This window comes from Crinia signifera, chromosome 4 (assembly GCF_055691185.1).
Source record: "Crinia signifera chromosome 4, ASM5569118v1, whole genome shotgun sequence".
Classification (NCBI taxonomy): Eukaryota; Metazoa; Chordata; class Amphibia; order Anura; family Myobatrachidae; genus Crinia; species Crinia signifera.
In genome coordinates this window covers 258,801,079-258,824,182 of record NC_139220.1, presented here as the reverse complement: position 1 = coordinate 258,824,182, position 23,104 = coordinate 258,801,079, and the positions used below count along the sequence as shown (strand labels likewise).

Below are 23,104 nucleotides of genomic sequence, written 5' to 3'. Positions count from 1 at the left end.
ACGTTTATCTCTCTTTATCACCCTTGCATTTGTTGTCTGTACACGCAGCTCGATCTGAGGTTATATTCAGTGGCAGCTATACTCCTGGATGTGGCCACTGAAGATATCATTTGTATAAATCATTCCCTGTGTACGCTCTATGTGCCTGATTCAGAGTTGATCGCTAATGTAGGAAATCACAGTGGTCTGTGATTAGTAAGCCACTGCCCAGGCAGAAAGAGTAACCGCCCTTTGTAAAATTGTGAGAGAATTGCCCGTGTATAGCTTATTGGCATCCAGTTCCAAATCCATACGCAATTCGCGGATCATTGAAAGGATTTTATTCTGTTCAACTGTAAGTCTGGTGGTTCCACTAACCTGAGACTGAGACAGGCTGGAAATAGTCATCACTGACATCACAGACCCTCCTCAAAAAAACCTGTGGGTGTTCCCATGCAAACACAGGTGGGCCGAAGCCTGTTCGGCCATCTCCATCCCAGATAAGAGTCATCTCAGACTGTCTTTTATCCGCGAGCGGGCGAAAAATCCTTTCATGGTAGGCGACCATCGAAGGATCTTTTGCCCGTACGGCCACATCTGAATGGATGTGTCATTGGGGCAGTACGGGTGGTGTAATGGTTACCATTACTTCCTCACAGCACTGAGGTCATGGGTTCGGTTCCCAACCATGGCTCTAACTGTGGGGAGTTTGTATATTCTCCCCGTACTTGCATGGGGTTTACTCCGGGTACTCCGGTTTCCTCCCACAATCCAAAAATTTATACTGGTAGGCTAATTGGCTCCCAACAAAATTAACCCTAGAATGTCTGTGTGTGCGTGTACATGTGGTAGGGAATATAGATTGTAAGCTCCACTGGGGCAGGGACTGATGTGAATGTTGAAATAGTCTCTGTAAAGCGCTGTGAAATATGTATGCGCTATATAAGAAACTGTAAATAAATAAATGATGTGTCAGTGAATGCATGCATTTCCATGCTGCAGGCATTTGCACCTGGGGTGGGTGTTCGCTCACCCGGCGGGTTGCATTTAAGCAACCTGAATCACCCCCCTAGTGTCTACCCAGCTAAATACTAATACTATCCATGTCTTACCATTTTAAATAATGACTATACTAATATATAGAGGGCAGGTGCCAATATGAAACTGCAAGTGCTTCACGTATACAAGATATATAATATAATATACACACAAATACAGAGGAAATGGAGAGGGGGAAATTAGATTACAATCTTATTTTAAACCTATCAAGAGGTGCTAAGATGCTGAGACTTGTAGTACCACACATGAGAAAGAAAAATGCAGGTACCCACTCTCAAATTGATTATATTTTAGATTGCAAGCTCTGGCATTTGTCTTTCTTCATGTACTTCTAAAAATAAATAAGCAGCCAGTGTCTATGTTCCCCCCATGGCTGCAGCCTCATTAGTTCTTGTAAAGAGACTACCCCCGCATCTTAAATCTTAACAAGTCCGAAGTGCCGGACACTCATGTTTATTTGCTAAGCTCAGCTGTTGGCTCGAAAAATGCTGCAGCGGCAGAAAAAAAACCTCCAGATCATCCTACGGAGTTCAAATGCCACCGTGCTGCGATAGTCTCAGGAGCAAGGGCTGGCCGTTATACTGCGCTCAGTCTCACATCATACGCCAGGAAACCTATTCATAGAGGCAATGGTTAAATGTGCTGCATCACACCGTTGTCATCCTTCCTTGTCTGATAGATACACATCTGTACCATGGAGCTCACATACTGTATGAGTGATGTACTTTGGTTGTGTGTTAGCGGGGAAAGTAAAGTGGAAGTGGTGTCACTAGTATTAACTATGTAAAGGGGAAGACTAGATGGGCCAAGGGGTTCTTTTCTGCCGGCAAATTCTATGTTTCTATGTACTGTAGTTCATTTATAGAACCCTACTAAGTGTAATTCACGGATCTCAGTCACTAGCTGAGGGCCTGTACTTTATGTATCTGTATATTGAGACCTCTGCATTATTCTGCACTGTGGGTGTGAGCCATGCTTGTCCTGTAAGAGCAATTTGTACAGATTTGCGGGAATGATTAACGCCTGAACTGTGACATTAATTTACATTTATAATTTGGGAATAACTTGCAGCTGGGCTCTGGCAGGAACTCACATCTGTATCGCCGCAGTGAATCTTGCAAATTAAAGGGGTTGCTGACTATCAAATAACAAACAGATTTTTATTTGGGCCACTGGGATCAATTTGTTTCAATGGAAATATTTTTATTATGACAGTGTTGTGCTTGCTCTTCTATAGAGGGATTCATGATCAATTTATATACTAAGGGCCTTGTGCAGGGTTAGAGTACATATGCTGGATTTGCCATATGAAAACTCATCAATGATTTATTGCACGGTGCAAAATAAATGCTTCTAAAAAATTATAGAATGTTGTTACTTACATCCAGGTCTGCACAATACGTGTTTGTTTGAGGGCACCCTCGCCCAGGGCCGAACTTGCCATCTGGCACTTTTGGCAATTGCCAGAAGGGCTGGGGCGACCAGTCCGACCATACTGGCCAATGGTTTCCCTGTAGAATGCCCAAGTGAGCCTTGGGCACTTATATGTGAATGCCCATCACATCCCAGCCCCTTTTTTCAGTTGCTATTGTAGATGTATCCGGAATGTGAATGGCCCAGTGTAGCCTGTACTTGCAGGCACACAGTCTTTGGTGCAGTATGGTAAAATGCAAGATGTGCTCCACAAATGATCAAATGTCACATTATAATATTCTTTGTAATGGCAGTGATAATACCTCTGATCTCACATTGAGTGACCCCTTCTGACTCTGAGTGATCTCCCCTCTGCTGTTCTGCTGCCTGCTCATCACTTCAGCATCCTTAATTGTTCAGCACCATCCTCTGCTTCCATCCTCGGTGCCCTGGGGACTATATTGTCTGTGGGCTGTTCTGTTCTGTGTCCCTCGCTCCTCTTTACGACCTCCCTTCTGTTGCCTGCTGCACTTTCCCTGCTTATCCTTCACCTGCCTCCCCGTTCCCCTTCTTCCTGCCAGTCTTGGCTGCTCCCGGATTGCTGCTATCACCTCCCTTTAAATGAACTGCTTCATCTGATTCCCGTCAGTGTGTTTGTGGCCTTTAACCGGCCCTAATCAATGTCCCTGTGCCTCGTTAATGAGGCTTTTATCTCCCTGATTTATTTCCAATAGGTTGCGTGTATAGCTGCCCACTAATCCCAGTGACCTGTCAGTCATTGCCCCTCCTGACCTGCAGGAGCTTGGCAGCTAAATCACATCCTCATCACATTGGAACTCTTCCTAATTAGACTTGGGCAAAGGCCACTAGATATCCCAGATCTAACTGTCTGACCTCTCTGAGTGAGAAACTCATGTGTAGTTCTGTACATTTGTGTGGCACTAACCACCTCCTCATGTGGTGCCTACACATACTGTATTATTACATCAAGGTGATGTGACTACCAGTATCAAATACTAATATACTGTACTAGATTTAGTTACCAGCATTATCCACATTTACATCTCTACTACTCTATTTTCCTATTACAGGCAATATTTTACCAATTTACATATTGCTCTAATTTTCTAGTTAATATGTTATAAAAATCCCCGACCACCTTCCTTTCTACATAGTTATACACTGTGGAATATCGCAGCGATGCGTGTGCATTTAATGTCGCTCGCACCGCTGCCCGCTCCCCCAATGCTCGCCGAGTTCCTCACACCGCTGTGAATGGATACTTTGCATAGACATCCATTCGCAGCCTTGGGTGTAGGGGCCAAATCCTTCCAGGATCGCCGACCATCGAATGATTTAAAGGAGTACCCAAATGTGTTCCCTATATGGGAAGAGGGCGGGCAGCTGACATCCGGTGATGTCAGCTGGCAGCCGCGTCACTGCCTAATTTCCATGGGAATGCCCAGCGTTTTCATGGGAAGACCCATGAAAGCTGGGTGTTCCCATGGGCGCAGCCCATCACCACCATCCCCCGTCTGCACTGGTAGGTGCGAACAGGATGGCGAACTAGCAATTCACCGCGCCCTTTCGCACCAACTATGCTATGACCCTAATCTCACGCCACACAGAAGAAAAATCATGGCGTGCAATTGTAAAACTTTATCACGGTGTTCTTATAGCAAAAAGGGATTATTAAGCTAGGTGGTGGTGGTGGTGGTGGTGGTGGTTGTTGTTATTATTAACAGACAATCTTAGGGCGGTATTGAAATGCCACCAGATAGCAAAGGTTCTTGGTGGGCCGAATGATGCGCTGACCCAGCAATTTTGACCAGGAGTCAGTAAAAGTATTTTATATTGCAGCATGTATTGCTAATTAGAAAACTTGGTAATCAAGCAATTTTGGAACGACTGTACATACGTATCGTATGCATTGCGCATACACAACGGGGAAATAGCGTCAGAAAATGCGTATGGACCATAAACTCAATGAAGCCGCAGTTTGACTGACAGGAAGCCAGTGTATAGGGGGGGGGGGGGTACACAGGTGTTTTAGAGGAGGGTCTATGACCTAAGCGCTGACTAATTCTAGGTTGTCTCAGTAAATAACACAGATGGCAAAGTCTCTTCGATGTTTCAGGAATTGCGAATGGATTTAGGGAACGGATCCTGGTTTGCGATCCATTCACAATTTTGAACAGAGCAGTTTTTCTCACTGTCTGGGCGGTGGCTTTCTCCTCGTAGTCCACTGAGAGTTCTCCCGATTAGCGATCTATGCTAAATTAGGTCCTAGTTTTGCAACACACCCCTGTAGTACATTTATGAGGTGCACCAGAGAGTCTGAATGCAAGGAATAATATCATATTTTTCCTCCTAAGTCTATTCCATAAGTAGATAGATTTTTGGCTTATCCACGATCTGTTGTTTAAACTGTGGTGAATAATGTAACTTGTACATATTACTGAATAGTAGTAAATGTGCTCCATACTTCTGTTTATTTTATTTTTTTGTGAGGCACCACATTATTTCTGATTAAAAATGTGTTGCAAATTAGTAATATAAGTGTAGTAACCAATAATACTTATGATTGGGATGCCGACAGATGGAATGCCAGCTTTGACATGGTCAGTGATGTCATAATCCCGGTACCAGGCTTCTGATCAGTGTTGGGTTTTTTTTGGCAACATCATTACAAATGCCGGCATCCCAACCGCCGGTATGCTAACCGGAACCCCTGCCAACAATGCCCCCCGAAAAATACAGTATTAAACAATAAATACAGTCTGGCACACACAAGAAAGTAAGATAAGACCAAAGCATGAGCTGGTGGCTGATTCCACATCAAATCAACACAATTTTCGAAACTTCAAGTGGTCCAGAGAAAGGTTAGGTTGGGGAAGGCTTAAATTAAACCCAGCAATCAATGAACTGCCACGTGGGGAACTGTACGTCTTGTCCTGGTACTGCAGAAATCAAAACCTTACTTGAGAAAGCATTTGATGAAAATGTGGTGGAAAAGGTCACGTCCCACCAATGGATTTCTGTTGACAGGTGCACTTTAGAAACGATGCAGAAATCAACATTAAAGCTCATCAGTTTATTTTCGGACAAACTTTCTGTGCTGATTCACCATGACTTTGTGGTAAAACAACAAAGTTCATTCATGAACCATATTAAAAAGAACCTAATAAAATTAGCAGTTACAGAATTTGCAGTTACTTTTAGTTTTGCTGAGAACCACACATTTGTCATGCAGTATGAGGCCCAGAGCGATCATTGGACCAACGCTCAAGCTACAATTCTCCCATTTGCGGTGTGTGACAAGGGAAAAGCAAAAACTGAGCTTCTTAGCTGGGTTGATATTTCAGGCTGTCAGAAACACAACACAGTGGCAGTCTATGGCTTCCAGGGAAAATTCATAAACTTCTTAAAGAGTAAAGATATATATTACTAACCACCAAAAAGATTTTCAATGTCCACTATAGGTCAGCAAAACAATTTAAGAACAAGAAAACCTTTGCCAACTTATGCTTTCATAAATATGGTTTTGGTATAGAAGAGTGATTTCCGGAGACTGCTCGTACCAAAGGGCCTTGCTTATGGTATACAGTAGATGGCACAGAGAAGAGGTTAGCATCCCGAGCAAGCCTGCAATGTCCGTATGATAATCAGGTTCTTACACCACCGCAACTTTTTTGACTGGGTAGAGGAAAATATTACTGGAATTCTATTTAGTTTCTCAACGCAAGAAGAACAAGTTGAGACAGCAATATTTCTGGATGATCGCTTCAAAACCACATTAACAATTCTCAGGATCTAGAAATTCCATCGTTTCATACCTGCAGCATCCACAACAATAGTCTTTGTGAGGATGTTTTCCTTCTCACAAAATTATTTGGAACAGATGGTGACAACATCCCAAGAACTCTCACTTGCTGACATCAGAGTTATGTAACTGCTGTCGGTGACAACAAATGGTGACTCTCATTTCTTCTGGAGAAAGATGAAAAGTTTGATTAAGTGAAAGGGACATTCTTCCATCCAGCTAGTCCATCACCTTGTTTTTCATACCCAAGGAAGCCGGATGTGTTATGGGTTCCGATGGTAGATGTTCTGTGTAAGGTGGCTCTGTTAACTCCAGCAGTTCAAATGTACACCCTTTCTGAAATGGAAATACTAAAAAAAATTAAAGCCTTCAGCCAGTACCAACCCATCAAGTAGCAACGAATGGTAATGATTGGTAGAAAACTTTCTTACAATATGTGAAAGATATAAAATTATCGCAAACATCTTAAACAGTTTAGTATTAACAAACTGTTTCATTGTACATAATTCGAGAATATAAATTAAAATAAATGAAAAGGCCTAGATAGTCCTTAATTTCATAATTTTAACAAGCAGTGGTACATGATAGAATTGTGTTTGGTCCCTACCTCCCACAATCACGACATGCACAATTTAAAAAACCAAGCACTTCAGCAACAGAACCTGCTACTTTTGTGGCTGAAGTGCTTGGTTTGTTTGGTCCCCAACAAAGCAAACTACTAATGGGCTTAAGGCAGCTAAAAGTGTTGTGATTCAATGTCACTTTTGGAACATGTCAGACTCTGCATCATGTTTATCATCATCATCCTCACTATTTGTTAATACCATCATCCTCATGACACAATATTAACTTATTCCTGCTTGAAATCACCATTACAGAAGAAGTTTCTATTTGTTGTAATTGTCGGCACAGGTATTCCTCATAGACTTTGTAATTCCACCTCCTTCATTTATGAGGAATTTGATGATGAAGGTGTTAGAGGTGTAGAATGCATCTAATGTTTCAAACTTTTGTTAGCTGCTACTGGATGGCTCATTATTTTACAGGATTTTTCACTTATAGGAACTTACGGCAAATGATGTAACAGGGAGGAGATGCCTAGATGGTTAACATCCCTACCGATACTTTCTTTAGCCTCACAAATGGAATAGATGCCATAATTAATGTTGCCAGGAGTTGGGTAGAAATTATTCCACACAAAAGAAAGTGGAGTTTGTTGGTCATTTGCTCATTAATGATGATGTTCTCCACATCATCACTGGCAAGAACTGCTGCCCCTGATTTAATAGGATTAGAGATTTAGAAAGTGAGAGAATTGGTGAGAAATCTCCAGGTTTTTTTTAAAGCGGCAATCATTTGCACTTCAAAATCAAACTGGTCTTGTAGTGTACATGATTGCCGCTTTAAAAAAACTGGAGATTTCTCACCAAATCTCTGAACTTCTGAATCTCTCATCCTATTAAATCTCACCAAATATATTCCTCCTGAATTTATCAACTTCTTGTCCAACATATTCATTATCAACTTCCTTATTAGTATTTGATGCACATATATCCCTTTATCATCTTCAATACTAAAATAATAATAATTATTTTCAGTGCATTTGTGCAATGTGCAGTGTTTGTGTGAAACAAACAGTGCACCAACAATGATGATACCTGCAGATACTGACAGCCAGGCAGTCACCACTAAGTACGTGTAGTGTGTGTATATAGACATCTTCTTCTACTCCTATAGCACCCTAAAGGCACCCTTATGGTGTACTTAGTGCTTGCTAATGGCGTGTTTTTTTTTCTAACTGATCCAACTTAGTTCCAGCTAGAGATGGGCAAACCGGATCATTAGGCTGAGCCCGGAACCGACGGATCTCTCAGTGGAAAGATGCGGATCTTTTAGCTGCTCGCTTTAGGAAAAAAAAAGGGGGAATATACATGGCCGAGTAAAAACACTGATCGATGGCTGGGTGCAGAATCGCCATCGATGGCAACCATCCATGGCGTCTGCACCGATGGCCATCCCTGGCAGCAGCAGCTAATCTTTCTATCACTTGTAGTCACAGCACTCTACTCAGTCTCCAGAGGTAGTACATCTCAGCCACAGGTGGCAGCACTGAGATCAAGAAAATGCATTGCAATGGAAAACGAAACTGAAGCGGATCACCTTTTTTGGGATCGCGGCTCGCATGTTCTTGGGTGGGATCCATTCAAAAGATCCGGTTCGTTCGCGAACGGCCCATCTCTAGTTCCAGCCCTGTTCCACACTCTCTCCTGCTCTCCAGTGCCAAATGTCACCCACGATCCCAAGGGAGGCACTTATATAGAATCCAAAACACATACTGTAAGCTCTGACTTGGGGGCAATCCAAGACACGCAATAACATCATTAACTTGCCTTTTTGCCTAGTTCTGGGATCCAAGTGTGGCAGGATATACTTGGATTTCCTAGATGCGGTGGTATTTCAATCTTGAAAAAAGTACATCTCTAGTGAGAAGACGCCTCCACACTAGCTCTGGGAAGTGAGCTGGGCAGCATGCATCCCTGATGTATGGCTGGTGTCATGTGTCTGTGACCCCCTTTCTCCACGTTTGGCCCCGGCTGGCAGTGCGCAGGGTTTAGCACACTGTAGTCAGTGTTGCGTTACACTCTGCCTGATCACTCACATAGCAGCCAGCTTGGTAACTGTGTATGTGTATATCTTCATTAGTGCTACCTGCTGCATCCAGCTGGGTCACTGGTCAAGGGACCAATAAATAGTTATGGTGCTGGATTTTCAGCATTGCAGTTACTTTAACTATTTCAAAGCTTGCATTCATACATCTGCAATTGTGTCAGCATTGGGGAGGGGGGAATATACAGTTTTTTATTTCATGGTGCAAGATGCTCAGCTCTGCAGGAATCCTTAGAAGCCATTTGTTTTCATGAAAACGTACCTGTCATGCAATTAAAAATATCTGCCATTAATAATGATCCAGAATAAAATCCTAATTACAGTACTGGATACAAAAGCTTTGTCATATAACCTAAGCCATAACTTCCAACTCTCCCAGTGCTGCAGGGATAATCTAGAAAAGCCAGCAGGCCGGAAGCATGGGAGGTGGGTTATCACCGAATGGCCACCAGATACCCCTCCCTGGCGCGCATGGCAGAGAATGGAAGGGTGGGTTGTAAGGGCTAGCCGATTGCTTGATAAGCTTCCCTGGGATGCTAACATATACCCCTGATGGCCTTATATGTTAGCAATATTTTTCCAAATCTCAAAATGGGCGTGGGTTGGAATATCAAGTAAATCTGCTGAGATTGGCAAATTAAGGATTTTTAAAATGAAGACTTTCCGCTATTCCTGTACAGATCACCGATCTTTGATGGCCACCTATAGGCTGTTTCAGTTGAGTCGAGGAAACAGGCTCAGATGTATGGGGGCCCAAGAATCCAGCAGAAGGTCGATATTGATGATGGTTAAAATCTTTCGGTTACTGTTGGATTTGCCAATAGGTTGAAGGACAGAATCACACCAGTGCTAAATTTCAACAATATGGTGAACATGTTAAGGCTTTTAATGTCAAAATGATATCCATGTTGACATTCTCATGTCATGTAAATGTCATAGAAATATACTACACCCAACTGATTATTGCTCATTAATGTTCATAGCTGCTCAGAAGATAACTTGGGCACGGGGACCAATGTTTCCACTAGGCGCATGTGCAGTGATGCTGTGCTGATGCCTCCGGAGACTTGCATACGCACAGGGGGGTGGTGCGATCTAGGCAAGTGGGGGCACTAACATGGGGACGCCCAGCGTTTCCTGGGTATACCCACGAAAACGCTGGGTGCGCCCATGAAAACACTGGGCGTCCCCATGCAAACGCAGGTGGCCAGCTGCCTGCCGAGGGCGAATGGCTGACGTCACAAGACGTCAGCCGCCCGCCCCATTCTCGTACCTGGACGGTGCAAATATAGGTCAGTCAAGATTGACTTAGATTTGAGAACAGGGGAAAAAACATTCGATGGTCAGCGACCATCGAATGATTGTGGCCCCTTATGCTACCCTGCGAATGGATGTATATGCAAAACATCCACTCTCAAGGCCACAGGGATGTTCGGAGTGCGCCGGGGGGGGGGGGGGGGGCGGCGGTTATTCGCTTGCCGACGTTAGAGAGCTCGTTAAGCAGCAACTTTTCGCCTTTTAACGAGTCAACCAGAATCACCCCCTTGATGCACACAGACAGGCAAAATAGTCACCATGCAGCAATAAGTGGCAGCATGTGGTTCATATGCTACATGTGGCCCTCCAAAGTCTTCATTTGCAGCCGCCAGCTCCTATCTGATATGCTGTTACATTTGTTATGAATTTAATGCTTTTTTAAAGGGCCGGCTGATATGTTATTGCAGGTTGGTGCCGTGTCCCTTTCATTGATTAAATGTATTCATTTAATGTGCTACTGAGATCAAGAGTAATGTGCGTGCCTTTTGAAGGTTAGAGGGACGTCCAATGTGGCTCTGAAGTGTCAGGTTGCCAATGACTAATACAGAAGTAACTGTACTGCTGTAGCACACAGTCAATGTGTTGCCTGTATAGATATCTGTGTGAAGCATAGTTGTATGGCGGTAACATCGGGTAAGCTGCATATAGATGGCCAGAGGAATTGGCTCACCCCCTGATATTTTAGTGTCCTTATGTATACAGCATAGTGTCCAGCTATTAGAGAATGTACTGATGATAACAAACAATGTTACATTTTTAATTGTGAATTGATGGTTGACCCTCATTTGTTCACCATTGGCTTTTATTCATATTGTATAGCAATTATATATAATTTACATGTCTGTTCTATTGGATGATGTAGGTATATTTTCCCAGGTGGACACATGTTGAGGGTCTCCTTCCCCTCCACCAGGTCTAGCACTCTTCTCTTCATGTCGGACCAAAGTCAGTCACCTTTTTGTATCTTTTTTCTGTATAATGGTTCTTGGTTGCATTAAACACAACTGAAGTGTCCAACAATTGCCAAGGCTAAAGCTCTCACACCAGTCCTTCTTTGCTATCAGTCCCTGCTCTCTTTTATCTCCACTCTGTTCTTCACTAGCCAATGCCATAGTCTGTACTCTCCGGTGGGCAGTCTCCCTCTTTCTATCCCTGCTCTCACTTATCTCCACTCTGTTCTTCACTAGACCATGCCATAGTCTGTACTCTCCGGTGGGCAGTCTCCCTCTTTCTATCCCTGCTCTCACTTATCTCCACTCTGTTCTCCACTGGGCCCTGCTATAGTCTGTACTCTCCGGTGGGCAGTCTCCTGTCACTCTATCCCTGCTCTCGCTTATCTCCACTCAGTTCTCCACTGGGCCATACCATAATCTGTACTCTCCGGTGGGCAGTCTCCCTCTTTCTATCCCTGCTCTCACTTATCTCCACTCTGTTCTCCACTGGGCCATACCATAGTCAGTACTCTCTGTTGGGCAGTCTCCCTCTCTCTCTATCCCCGCTCTCGCTTATCTCCACTCTGTTCTCCACTGGGCCATGCCATAGTCAGTACTCTCCAGTGGGCAGTCCCCTGTCAATCTATCCCTGCTGTCACTGCTCTCCACTGGGCCATGCCATAGTCAGTACTCTCCGGTGGGCAGTCTCCTGTCACAGACTATCCCTTATCCCTGCTCTCACTTATCTCCACTGGGCCCTGCTATAGTCTGTACTCTCCAGCGGGCCTTTTGCATACGATGAATTGAATGTGATCCCATTCACTGCAGCCGTGACAATCTCCGGATCCAATCTGATGCGCACGGTACCGTGCATTGGATCGGAAGTAAATTATATACGATTTGAGATCTATCACTGGATTTATTGGCCCAATTTGTAGAAATCATATGAAATGAGCCCAAATAGCACTAGTGTATGGAGTCCTTAACACTGTTTTTCTGAACCTCACTAAAGTAGTCATGTTCCTTCTGAAAATGTATTTCAATAGGTCGACCCCAGATGATCCATTTGCAAAAAGTCAACAAGGTCAAAAGGTTGTGATGTGCTAGACAGTAGAAATAGTCAGCAGGTACAAAGGGATGGATTTAATGGGTTGCGAGTTCGGCAGCCGTGCGGGATGTGATATGTTCTTCTTAATGCCTTGAAGGGGGCTTTCAGCAGGGAATGTTTATTTAGGAGGCAGTAGTGGGTATTTCAGGTAGTGACCTCTAGTAAGTCACTCTACTTGAAACTGATGAAATACTGAGTTCATATTAGAATGCAGCAAGTAAACCTGGGAACCATTATATTCAGGCAGGTAACCATGGTAAATGGGGTGGTGCAGGTGGATATGAAATGAGCAGAGACCTCATATAACAGGCAACTAGTGAAACAGGATTTAGGATAATAGCATGTCACTGATAAATCAGGATCTTACTAAATAACAGGTAACAGAGCCTTTTGCAATAAACAGGGATTTGGTGAGGAATCCAGAACTTTTTGTTGTTTCTGGGTGGTAACTATGTGAGCGCATGGAATTGCCCTGTCTTATCGGGGTGTAATGGGACTATCCTGGGTATGTACCAGAAGCACTGTGCGATTCAGATTTGTATGTATCAGGAAAGGAAGGCTGTTTCTGATGGATCTCTTGCACTTAGAATGGGGCTGGTGCACGGCACAATAGTAATAATGACAGTAGTGAAATCAGCAGGCAGCATGGGGCCTGCTTACAGACTCACAGTCCCTAAAGTCACCCAACATGTTCTGTCATTAGCATAAAGTAGTACATCCGGCTTCCATGGCTGCCCGCAACTACAGCCACTTTGCTTGTGCCTCAGACCCAGCTCCTATGTCTAGTTACACCAAGGAAAGCTGCCTCTTCTGCCCTAGCCCTGGGCACAGAGCAACACTAGCAAATGTTGTAAATGAAACCATTCCTCTGACACAGGTTAATTTACTAATCAGAACATCTGTATGTCTCCATCAGGTCGGCAATCTGTTTTTATCAAGATAAAAATCAATGTGATGTAGATTTAGTATTAGAACAGAATTGTGCGTTGCTGAAACACTCTCTGATCTGCGCTGAATCATTTATAAAGTGAGTTTCTGATACATCCTCCAGAGGGATTCCTTGTGCTGAAACACCAGAAAGTAAGACGCACTGTGAAGATTATTAATCTCTCTATGGCCCAGCAAATGTGAGAGAATACTGCAGTGATCCGCTGTATGTGTATTTGTTACTTACACACAATGGAAGCAATCATTTTGTGGGCTGAATGTTCAGCCTATGAATGAATTAGTAAGTAGTGACCGCTTTCAGCCTTTACAGCAGTGGTGTCAAACTCATGGCCCTACAGCTGTTATGGAACTACACATCCCAGCATGCTGGGACATGTAGTTCCACAACAGCTGGAGGGCCATGAGTTTGACACCACTGCTTTACAGCATCTCCGTAACCTACAAATGGCTGTACTGTGTGTAGGCCTTGGGTGCACCCTGAAAGTGTTTCCTGTTTTCCTTTGTAGGTAGGTTATATAGGGTTTCTGGGACACAAATACATATAATTCATAGAGCTGTCTTCTAGAAATGATTTAATATTGATGACTGTGGGGAGTAATTAAGTAGAACCCTGGGAGCTCACTCACACTTCAGAGATGGGACTGGAGTAAGGTAGATCTGATCTGATATCTGCCTTATGGGGACTATCACAAAGCTCCAGAATCAGGGTACATAGATATACTATATGCTTTATCAAAGGTATAAGGTATAAATTTACATATAAAGATATACAAAAAGGGTCTGTACTTTTCATGATGGTAGAACTGCATACAAAGTCAAAGGTGCAGGTGCACAAATCAAACTCCCAATTTAAAATACATTTTAAATTGGGAGTTTGATTTGTGCACCTGCACCTTTGACTTTGTATGCAGTTCTACTGAAAGGTCTCCGCAGGGTCGCACCTCTCAATTGGTGTGCACCCCAGGACCCCAGCCCTGTATACTTTTCATGATGGTGACTGCTACAGCAAAAGCCCATGTGAAACGTCACCATCATTCTTGCTGTGTATTCAGATAACATCTTCATCCACCCTCAAGTGTTTTGGTTAGGTATTTAAATTGAACATTTGGTCTTGGATTTCCCTAAAATGGATAAATCGGCTAAAATCATGTCATTTTTAACAATCTAAAACCTAAAAATCAGAATTAGATGCAGACCTGGACTGTGTTCTCTGTGTATTATGTACACATGGTTTAGGAGTTGTGAAGTGTTATTAACTGTTCCTGACAAGTACGGGCAGTCCCAGGCATTAAGGGGTAAAATTACTTACGCTTCTAAAAATGAAACAATGGTGAAATTCCCCATAGCAGCCAATCAAATTCTGTGTATCATTTTCTAGGATACAACAGAGATATGATCTCTTTTAATTTTTATACTGTTTTAGTCAATTTCCCTCTAAATGTCATCTCTGTATTAAATGTTGAATAATGTACGTAACTACGTATTATAAAGCGATATGGAAAACAACCTGGATGAGTGATAATATAAAACCTAGGCAGCACAATATGGAGCACACAATAAGAATAGTTTTACTATATAACTCTACCTTTAAAGGCTCTGTTGTTACAAGTCACTTTATACTATAATACAGGGGAAGGTGATTAGTTTACCAAGGTATCAGGTATGACATTTTCACTTAAAATGCATAGGCTCTACCAACAGTAAATAAAGTACAGAGTAGAGGTCCACTGGCCTCTATTACACCATCCCGCACCTCACTGACTGTGCGACTGTTCCTGGCAGTTGGTACAAATTAAATGTTATTCATGCAAAGTTGGGAAATAGAGGCGCTGGGACACACTGCATATAGAGGCTTTGCAGACTTGCAGACACTATTGTATTTAACCTCTGTTAGACACAGTGTATTTTCTGCAGAGCACCAATACAGGTTGAGTATCCCTTATCCAAAATGCTCGGGACCAGGAGAATTTTGGATAACGGATTATTCCGTATTCCGGAATATTTTAATATTTCAATGATGTATTTTGAAGTATCTTGCATTTATGCTGTATAAACACATAAAATACACACAAATATATTTTATTACCACATAAAATACACACAAATATATTTTATTTGTTCAAAAAACAAGGTTTCAAAACGTGAAACAAAATGTGTGTACTATCTCAGTACTGAATTTGAATGCCAAGCAATCATTGTCTTCCACATATATAGTGCCAGTTACATATCATGTCCCCAGTGATGCTGTTACAAATGTCCCCAAATTTTTTTTTTCACTTTCTGGAATGTCTGGTTTTCGGAATAATTCAGATAACGGATATTCGGATACGGGATACTCGACCTGTAATAATAATAATAATAACTCAATGGACATTATTTCTTTATTAACAGTTTCTTATATAGCGCACACATATTCTGCAACGCTGTACAGATATTATCTGAACATTCACATCAGTCCCTGCCCCAGTGGAGCTTATATCTATATATCTATATTCCCTACCACATGTACACACAGACATTCTAGGGTTAATTTGTTGGGAGCCAATTAATCTACCAGTATATTTTTGGATTGTGGGAAGAAACCGGAGTACCCGGAGGAAACCCACGCAAGTACGGTGAGAATATACAAACTCCACACCGGGCCATAGTGTGTATCAAACCTATGACCTCAGCGCTGTGAGGCAGTAATGCTAACCATTACACCATCCGTACATTATGCTTTATACCACAATAATGTGTGTGTGTGTGTGTGTGTATTTATACACCTCGCGCTTGTATATGCAGACATGTAGGACAATAGTACATAGGAGAATGTGATGTTATACATAACATTTAGAATTTTTTTTGCCTTGGATGGTGTGTTCGGCTTCAATAAAAATGGTTTTATTACCAAAATTACATTACTTTTTCCCAACCATTCCAAGAAAATTCGGTACTGTTTACCTAGAACGGCGCCCTCAATTTGGATCTTAGACATCGCAAGGTAAAAAATCGTGTCGGTCGCATCGCATGCGGCCAAAAAATCGCATGCGATGTGACCAACGCGATTACCGCGATTTTACATAGGGAACAATGTTAAATGGCCCAATTGACCCGATTTTACATAGGGAACAATGTTAAATGGCCCACAGACCCCAAATAGCCACCCTGAAGTGTGAAATGGCCCCCCAATTGTTAACGCCACCCCACGATCAACGTCAACCCGAAGCGTGGCCCGCGAGCCCGCGAGGGGCGGCGGTACGCGTCCTCCGACCTTTTCATACCCCCACCAACCACGTCGGCGTGTAGTTGAGAATAGAAGCCCGAAGCGTGGCGAGCGCATGCGGATACCATCACAGATATCCGCGTCCCCACGCGGGCTTCACGATGATCGTGGGGTTGCGTTAACAATTGGGGGGGCCATTTGACACTTCAGGGTGGCTATTTGGGATCTGTGGGCCATTTAACATTGTTCCCTATGTAAAATCGGGTCAATTGGGTCATTTAACATTGTTCCCTATGTAAAATCGCGGTAATCGCGTCGGTCGCATCGCATGCGATTTTTTTGGCCGCATGCGATGCGACCGACGCGATTTACATTTTAACATGCATTTCTATGTAAAATCGCGGGCATCGCCTCGGTCGCATCGCATGCCATTATAATGGCATGCGATGCCCGCGATGGGCGCCGTTCTAGGTAAACAGTACAGAAAATTCTCGAAATTTATGTTTCCAAGGATATAAAACACAATTGTTACATGTATGGAAGGGGAGAAGACCCAGAATTGCTCGTAATCCTCTGTCCCTCCTCAGAAGTACGGTGGGGTGGCCTTACCACATGTAGAGAAATACCAAGCGGTGTGTTTACTGATCCAGGCCAGGGATTGGTTTAACAGTGTGCAGCGCTGGGCAGGGGGAAAGCCATTCAGTGTGTATGTACTGAGTGGCTTTCCCCCCAGCGATGACAGCGGTCATTGATGTCCATACACACTGGGCATAATCGCCCAGTGTGTATGGACCTTTACTCTCTCTCTGTACATTTTACATCTGCCCCCCCCTGCAGTGCAGCATGGTTTTGCCCATTTTGAGAACAAGTTTGTCCTGCGATCAAATCTGAATTAGGTGCACTAGCATCATATCCACCAAAAAGCCCCAATTATTAAATAAAGTAGGCCCCAAAGATGATCTAGCGCGCAGTATTTCTCACGACTGACATTGAGGTGCCTGGTAAGAGAAAAGAAAACAAGAAATAAAACTACAATTAAAGTCAAAGTAATTGCTTTGGTCAATCCCTAATCATTCCTTATCATGAGGACAGCCGGAGAGACGCCAATTACTGAGGAAATAAGGTCCTGTAGTAAATCCATGAGTATTGAAGTACTTCAATAGGAAGTTAATTCAGGGAGATTTCTAACACTGCGATTGTGCCAACCAGATTATTTCTTCATTACTAATTACTACACTGTGTGATTAATAGCCATGAACTTTAGACAGGGGCCTGAGATGCTGCTGAAATCTTCTTTCCATGCTACTTAATGGTCTCCAGCAGACAACAGTGGCATTTCAGGTAATACAGATTATTGAAGTGAGAATAGCATGGACCCAATGTACTATATATTACATGCCTATTTGCCACCACAGGAGCCATCATCTATAGATCGTACTGACGCCTTTTAATTTCCTCCTCATAAGATGGATCCCTGATGACTCGCCCTAATTACCAATACTGTGTTCTCTTTTCAGAGTCAGGACTGTTCTGTCCTGTGTTCTCATGGAACATTTGGAGCTGACTGCTTGTCAGTGTGTAACTGCAAGAACGGTGCGGCCTGCTCCCCTGTGGATGGGTCCTGTATGTGCAGAGAAGGTAATGCGTTGCCCCGATGTCTCTGATTACTTCTAATGTATCTGATTTTATAACTGCTTTAAAGCTGTGTACACACGCTTAGATTTTTCCCTGTTTTCAATTTGATTTTGCTTATAGAAGCAAAATCGAATCCACATCGAATGTTTTTTAGGACACTTTCGATCTGCATTTGATTCGATGCATGCTCCCGTTTTCTCACAATCGAATAGAAAAATCTACTGTGCAGCCAAGGAAATCTCAAATTCGATCCAGTAAATCGAATGAGTACATTGTGCCTACATTGTGAAATCGAAATCGAATCGAATGCAAAAGTACAGATCTAATGCCAAATCGAATGGGATGATCTAATGCCAGATCTAATAGAAAATCGAATCTAACATCAAATCTTAAGCAAAAGTGTGTGTACAGGGCTTAATGCCAAATCGATTGGGATGATCTAATGCCAGATCTAATAGAAAATTGAATCTAACATCAAATCTAAAGCCCTGTACACACGCTTAGATTTGCTTTAGATTTGATGTTAGATTCAATTTTCTATTAGATCTGGCATGAGATTATACCAGTGGTTCGCAAACTGTGTGCCGTGGCTCCCTGGGGTGCCTGGGGACACTTACAGGGGTGCCGTGGGTTGGTGGCCTCGGACTAATTCAAATAATTTATGATCAATTATTTATGGACAAATCCAGTGCTGGTGGCTGCCAATCATAAAATATGTGTACAATCAGAATCAAATCCTGCCCTTTACCACTTAACTGACCCTAATAAGCACATATAAACACAATCTACTTAATTGTATATATTTTTTGGGGGGCCTAGGGGTGCCGTGGAAAGATTCTGATACTCTAGGGTGCCGTGAGTCAAAAAAGATTGGGAACCCCTGGATTATACCATTCGATTTGGCATTAGATCTGTACTTTTGCATTTGATTCGATTTCACAGTGTAGGCACAATGTACTCATTTGATTTACTGGATCAAATTTGAGATTTTCCTTGGCTGCACAGTAGATTTTTCTATTCGATTTTGAGAAAACGGGAGCATGCATCGAATCGAATGCAGATCGAAAGTGTCCTAAAAACCATTCGATGTGGATTCGATTTTGCTTCTATAAGCAAAATCAAATCGAAAACAGGGAAAAATCTAAGCGTGTGTCCAGGGCTTTAGACAGACATGAGAACATTTTTCTAAGCAGTCCCTTCTGTCAGCACTGGGGAGAATTGCATTAAATAATACATACATCAACTAAATAAAACAAAAAGGTGTCCAATGCCTGGAAGTCTCAAGCAAATCTCATTAATAGCCGAATATATTCATGATAAACGAAGCAAAATGAACCACCTTCATACATTGTTTGCATAGTAAGGAGTCAGTTCTTAAGGTTTTAAGAGATTCCTGTATTGCAATCTCAAAGAATCCCCCTATACCAGGCCTGGCTAAAGGCCCATACACACTGGGCGACCTGAGCTGAAAGCTGCTCAAAACAGCATGTTTCAGCAGCTTTCAGCTCAAAGCCGCCCAGTGTGTATGCCCCAGCGATGAGCGGTGAGCGCTGCTGCGCACTCCCGCATCATCACTGGGAAAGCCGCTCATCTGCTGGTATTACCAGCAGATGAGCGGCTTTGAGGACGGCTTTGCACAGCACTGCGCTATGCAAAGCTGTCCTCTCCCCGGCGCCGGGCATGGGGAAAGCCGCTCAGTGTGTATGTATGCACTGAGCGGCTTTCCCCAGTGATGATCGCAATCATCGCTGTCCATACACTCTGGGCATGGTCGCCCAGTGTGTATGGACCTTTACCTGTGAATTGCCAGCTGTTGTGAAACTACAAGTCCCAGCATGCCTTGACACAGTTTTGGCAAGGTATGCTGGGATGTGTAGCTTTACAACAGCTGGAGAGCCACAGGTTGACCAAGACTGGTCTATACTTGTTATACTGTCTTTAGGATGATTCCACAAACTTTAGTATGCACTTTAAACCTAGTACCAAGTTGTGAAGCATAGGAATGTTAGTGAATAGGTACATAGAGGGCCAGATGTAGCAAGCTTCAAAAAAGTGACAAACAACCAGCCAATCAGCTCCCATCTGTCATTTTCAACCCAGCCTGTAACATAACAGGTAGGAGTTGATTGGCTGGCTGTTTATCACCGCATTTTATAACTTTTTGAAGCTTGATACATCTGACCCATGGTGTCTATGAAAGCACTCCCCCCCCCCCCCCCCATCTTGATGTGTCTTAATATAAAGCTGCCCAGCATTTGTGGGTTACATGTCAAATCAGCCAGTATTGCATTGTATGTCCACTTGCATTGCAACACGGTTTGTTCAGCATTTGTAGCAAACTAAAATTATAGGAATGGGAAACATCAAATGTCAATATGAAGTTTGCTACATATGTATTTTACTAGAGCACCCTGCAACTTAATTCCCATAATAGGAACTGGCCTAGCTATGCCTTGTGACCAGTGAGCTGTAAGCCACTACATTTGTTTTATGCTCTTGTTAGATCATGCAGTTTACCATAGCAGTCAGGGCCATCTTAACAGTAGTGTATGCCCTGGACACAGCCATCCCCTGGGGCCCCCGCCCTTCTATTCACAGGAATAAATAGAAAAGTAAATCTTAACTTGTCCCACATGCATCCATACAGGGAATGGCTTTCAGTACTCTGATGAGTAGATATCCACCAATCAGCATTGCTGACAGCCGTTATCCTCCTATGGGCTGGGAGGCAGGAGGTGAATGCTGCAATTCATTATCAGAGTGACCAAGCAGCATTCCCTACCTACCCCTCAAAGATGCTCTGGAGGCGCCAACCTGGCCAGCCAGCCCTCTGCTGTTCAAAGGCACCTACAATTATGGGGCCCCGGGCAGTTGCTCTGTGTACTCATATATCAAATTGTTAATTACTAGTGATGCCCATTCAAAGTACATCACATTCTAAAATGCCACCTAGATGCTAAGACCCAAAGTTACCAACACAATATAAGAATATTCCAGTCATGACCAGTTATAGTACTTGCATGTAGATATAATTGTTCTGTGATTTATAAATAAATGTATTCATTATTTGTAACAAATGTGTTGGTGCTATGTGGACGTGATCTATAACAATGGCAAATATCTGGTGCTTTTTAAACCCTTTCTTTTGTATGTCTCTGTGCAGGTTGGCAGGGAATAGATTGTTCCATTCCCTGTTCGAGCGGCACTTGGGGTCTGAGCTGCAATCAGAGCTGTCACTGTCTGAATGATGCTTCCTGCAGCCCAGTGGATGGGAGCTGCATGTGTGCCGCTGGCTGGATAGGGGACATCTGTGACCAGCCATGTGAGGTACAGAAGAGGACTATAATAATCCCTTAGTACATAGATGACACCTCCATAACTATCTGTGTGGTGACTTTACCCTTCACTGTCTTTCCTTTTTCAATTAGGAGGGGATGCACGGACTGGACTGCACGGAACATTGTGACTGCAGCCATGCTGAGGGCTGTGACCCAGTCACTGGGCATTGCCATTGTCTGGCAGGATGGACAGGTATGTGGGATACATAAGGATATGTACAGTATGAGCATTGTACACCTCTTGCTGTAGGCCCCTAATAGACTCTATGTGCAACAGGACATGGGGAAGTGCTGCACAAATGCTGTTACCTGGCTTCTTCCTCACAGTCATACATCACTGTAGGAATGACTTCAATAATAATAGGAGAGCAGTCAATACTCCACAAATGGCAACACTTTATCTGAAGCCCTTCTGATACATATCATCGACTGCTCTATATAATATCACACGATGTGTCTCCATTGTGATACTTCTCACTGGTCCTATAAGTCACTGCAGTCACATTCCTCTGATACTCCCTGATGTCTCTAGAAGATGCATGTGTAATCCTGCTGACGTCATAGTGACAGCCAGTAAAAGCTAACAGTAAAAGGTCTAAATATTATGTAACAATACTGCACCCTGACAGCAGTCAGGAGGCAACATTCTTATCCTCTGTACTTGGGAGCTAACTCACCTGGGGGCATCCCAGGATCCTCCAATATGACACTACACATATCATCATACCCTCTGGCTGTACAGGTATTTATGTGATCAGTATACCGCTTCTTAAAGTACCATAACTGGAACTTGTGTGCCACCAGATGAGTCAGCTCTCAGTTTAGAAATACATAAATGTATGATCCAAAGTGGTGCTATCATCATGTGATATAGGATAACTGGAGCAGAAAAGCCTACTGTGTGCTAAGTATGTAAGGGATGTATGTCTTTTTTACTGGCCCATTGTGGTATGCTGGGAGAATTCAATTTGTTCTTTGCTTGTCTATATAAATTGACTGAGCAACTACTATTCTAATGAGAATGAGATCGTTATGTTGGGCCTCAGAAAGCTCCAGATGTCCGCATGCTAAGCTGACCTATGGTGGCCAGGCATGGGAACTCCTCATTGGGCACAGGATATTTTAAGCATTGCATTTACAATGTTCATCCCACTACTTGCTGCATAGATAGTAATAGCACCAGTACTTACTGGTTCTGATTGTTAGGTTGATAGTCAATACGTCGGCAACTATTGGTCAACAGGTAAAAAAATGGTCTATGGTCAAAAGATCGACACTGACCAAGGGTTGACATGGTAATGCTCAACACACAAAAAAGGTCTATATGAGTTTTTTCACATTATTTTTCATTCAAAAACACTTGTTCATACTTTACGATCCACATGGACCACAACTGAAAACTGAAAAGTGTGCAGAGCATGAAGTGGAGTGAGGCGCCATGCCCGAAATCAAGGGTATGTGTTACGCTTCGTACATACGGTCAAGATATAGAATAGAATCAAATAGAATCTTTATTTATCCTAAAATGCCCATATGTAATGAACATTGAACGAAGATAAATTGTGAACAATACAAATGTACAATCAGAGACATTAAAGGAAAGGTAACACATGACTACAGAATTAATACATAGTTCACGGTTAACCCTAAACATTTAAAATATTTAAAGTATTTAAAGTA

The 23,104-nt window shown here is 42.9% G+C and overlaps 1 protein-coding gene across 10 annotated transcripts in view; it reads left to right on the top strand.

Moving 5' to 3' along the window:
* The window catches only part of MEGF11 (multiple EGF like domains 11), a 418,300-nt gene that overhangs the window by 298,123 nt on the left and 97,073 nt on the right, over positions 1 to 23,104 (top strand). For all 10 annotated transcript variants that reach the window (XM_083184347.1, XM_083184348.1, XM_083184344.1 and 7 more), the window contains 3 exons: positions 17,969 to 18,089; positions 21,250 to 21,413; positions 21,515 to 21,617. In XM_083184347.1, coding sequence (XP_083040473.1) covers positions 17,969 to 18,089; positions 21,250 to 21,413; positions 21,515 to 21,617 — 388 coding nt within the window. The remainder of the gene's footprint in view (positions 1 to 17,968; positions 18,090 to 21,249; positions 21,414 to 21,514; positions 21,618 to 23,104) is intronic.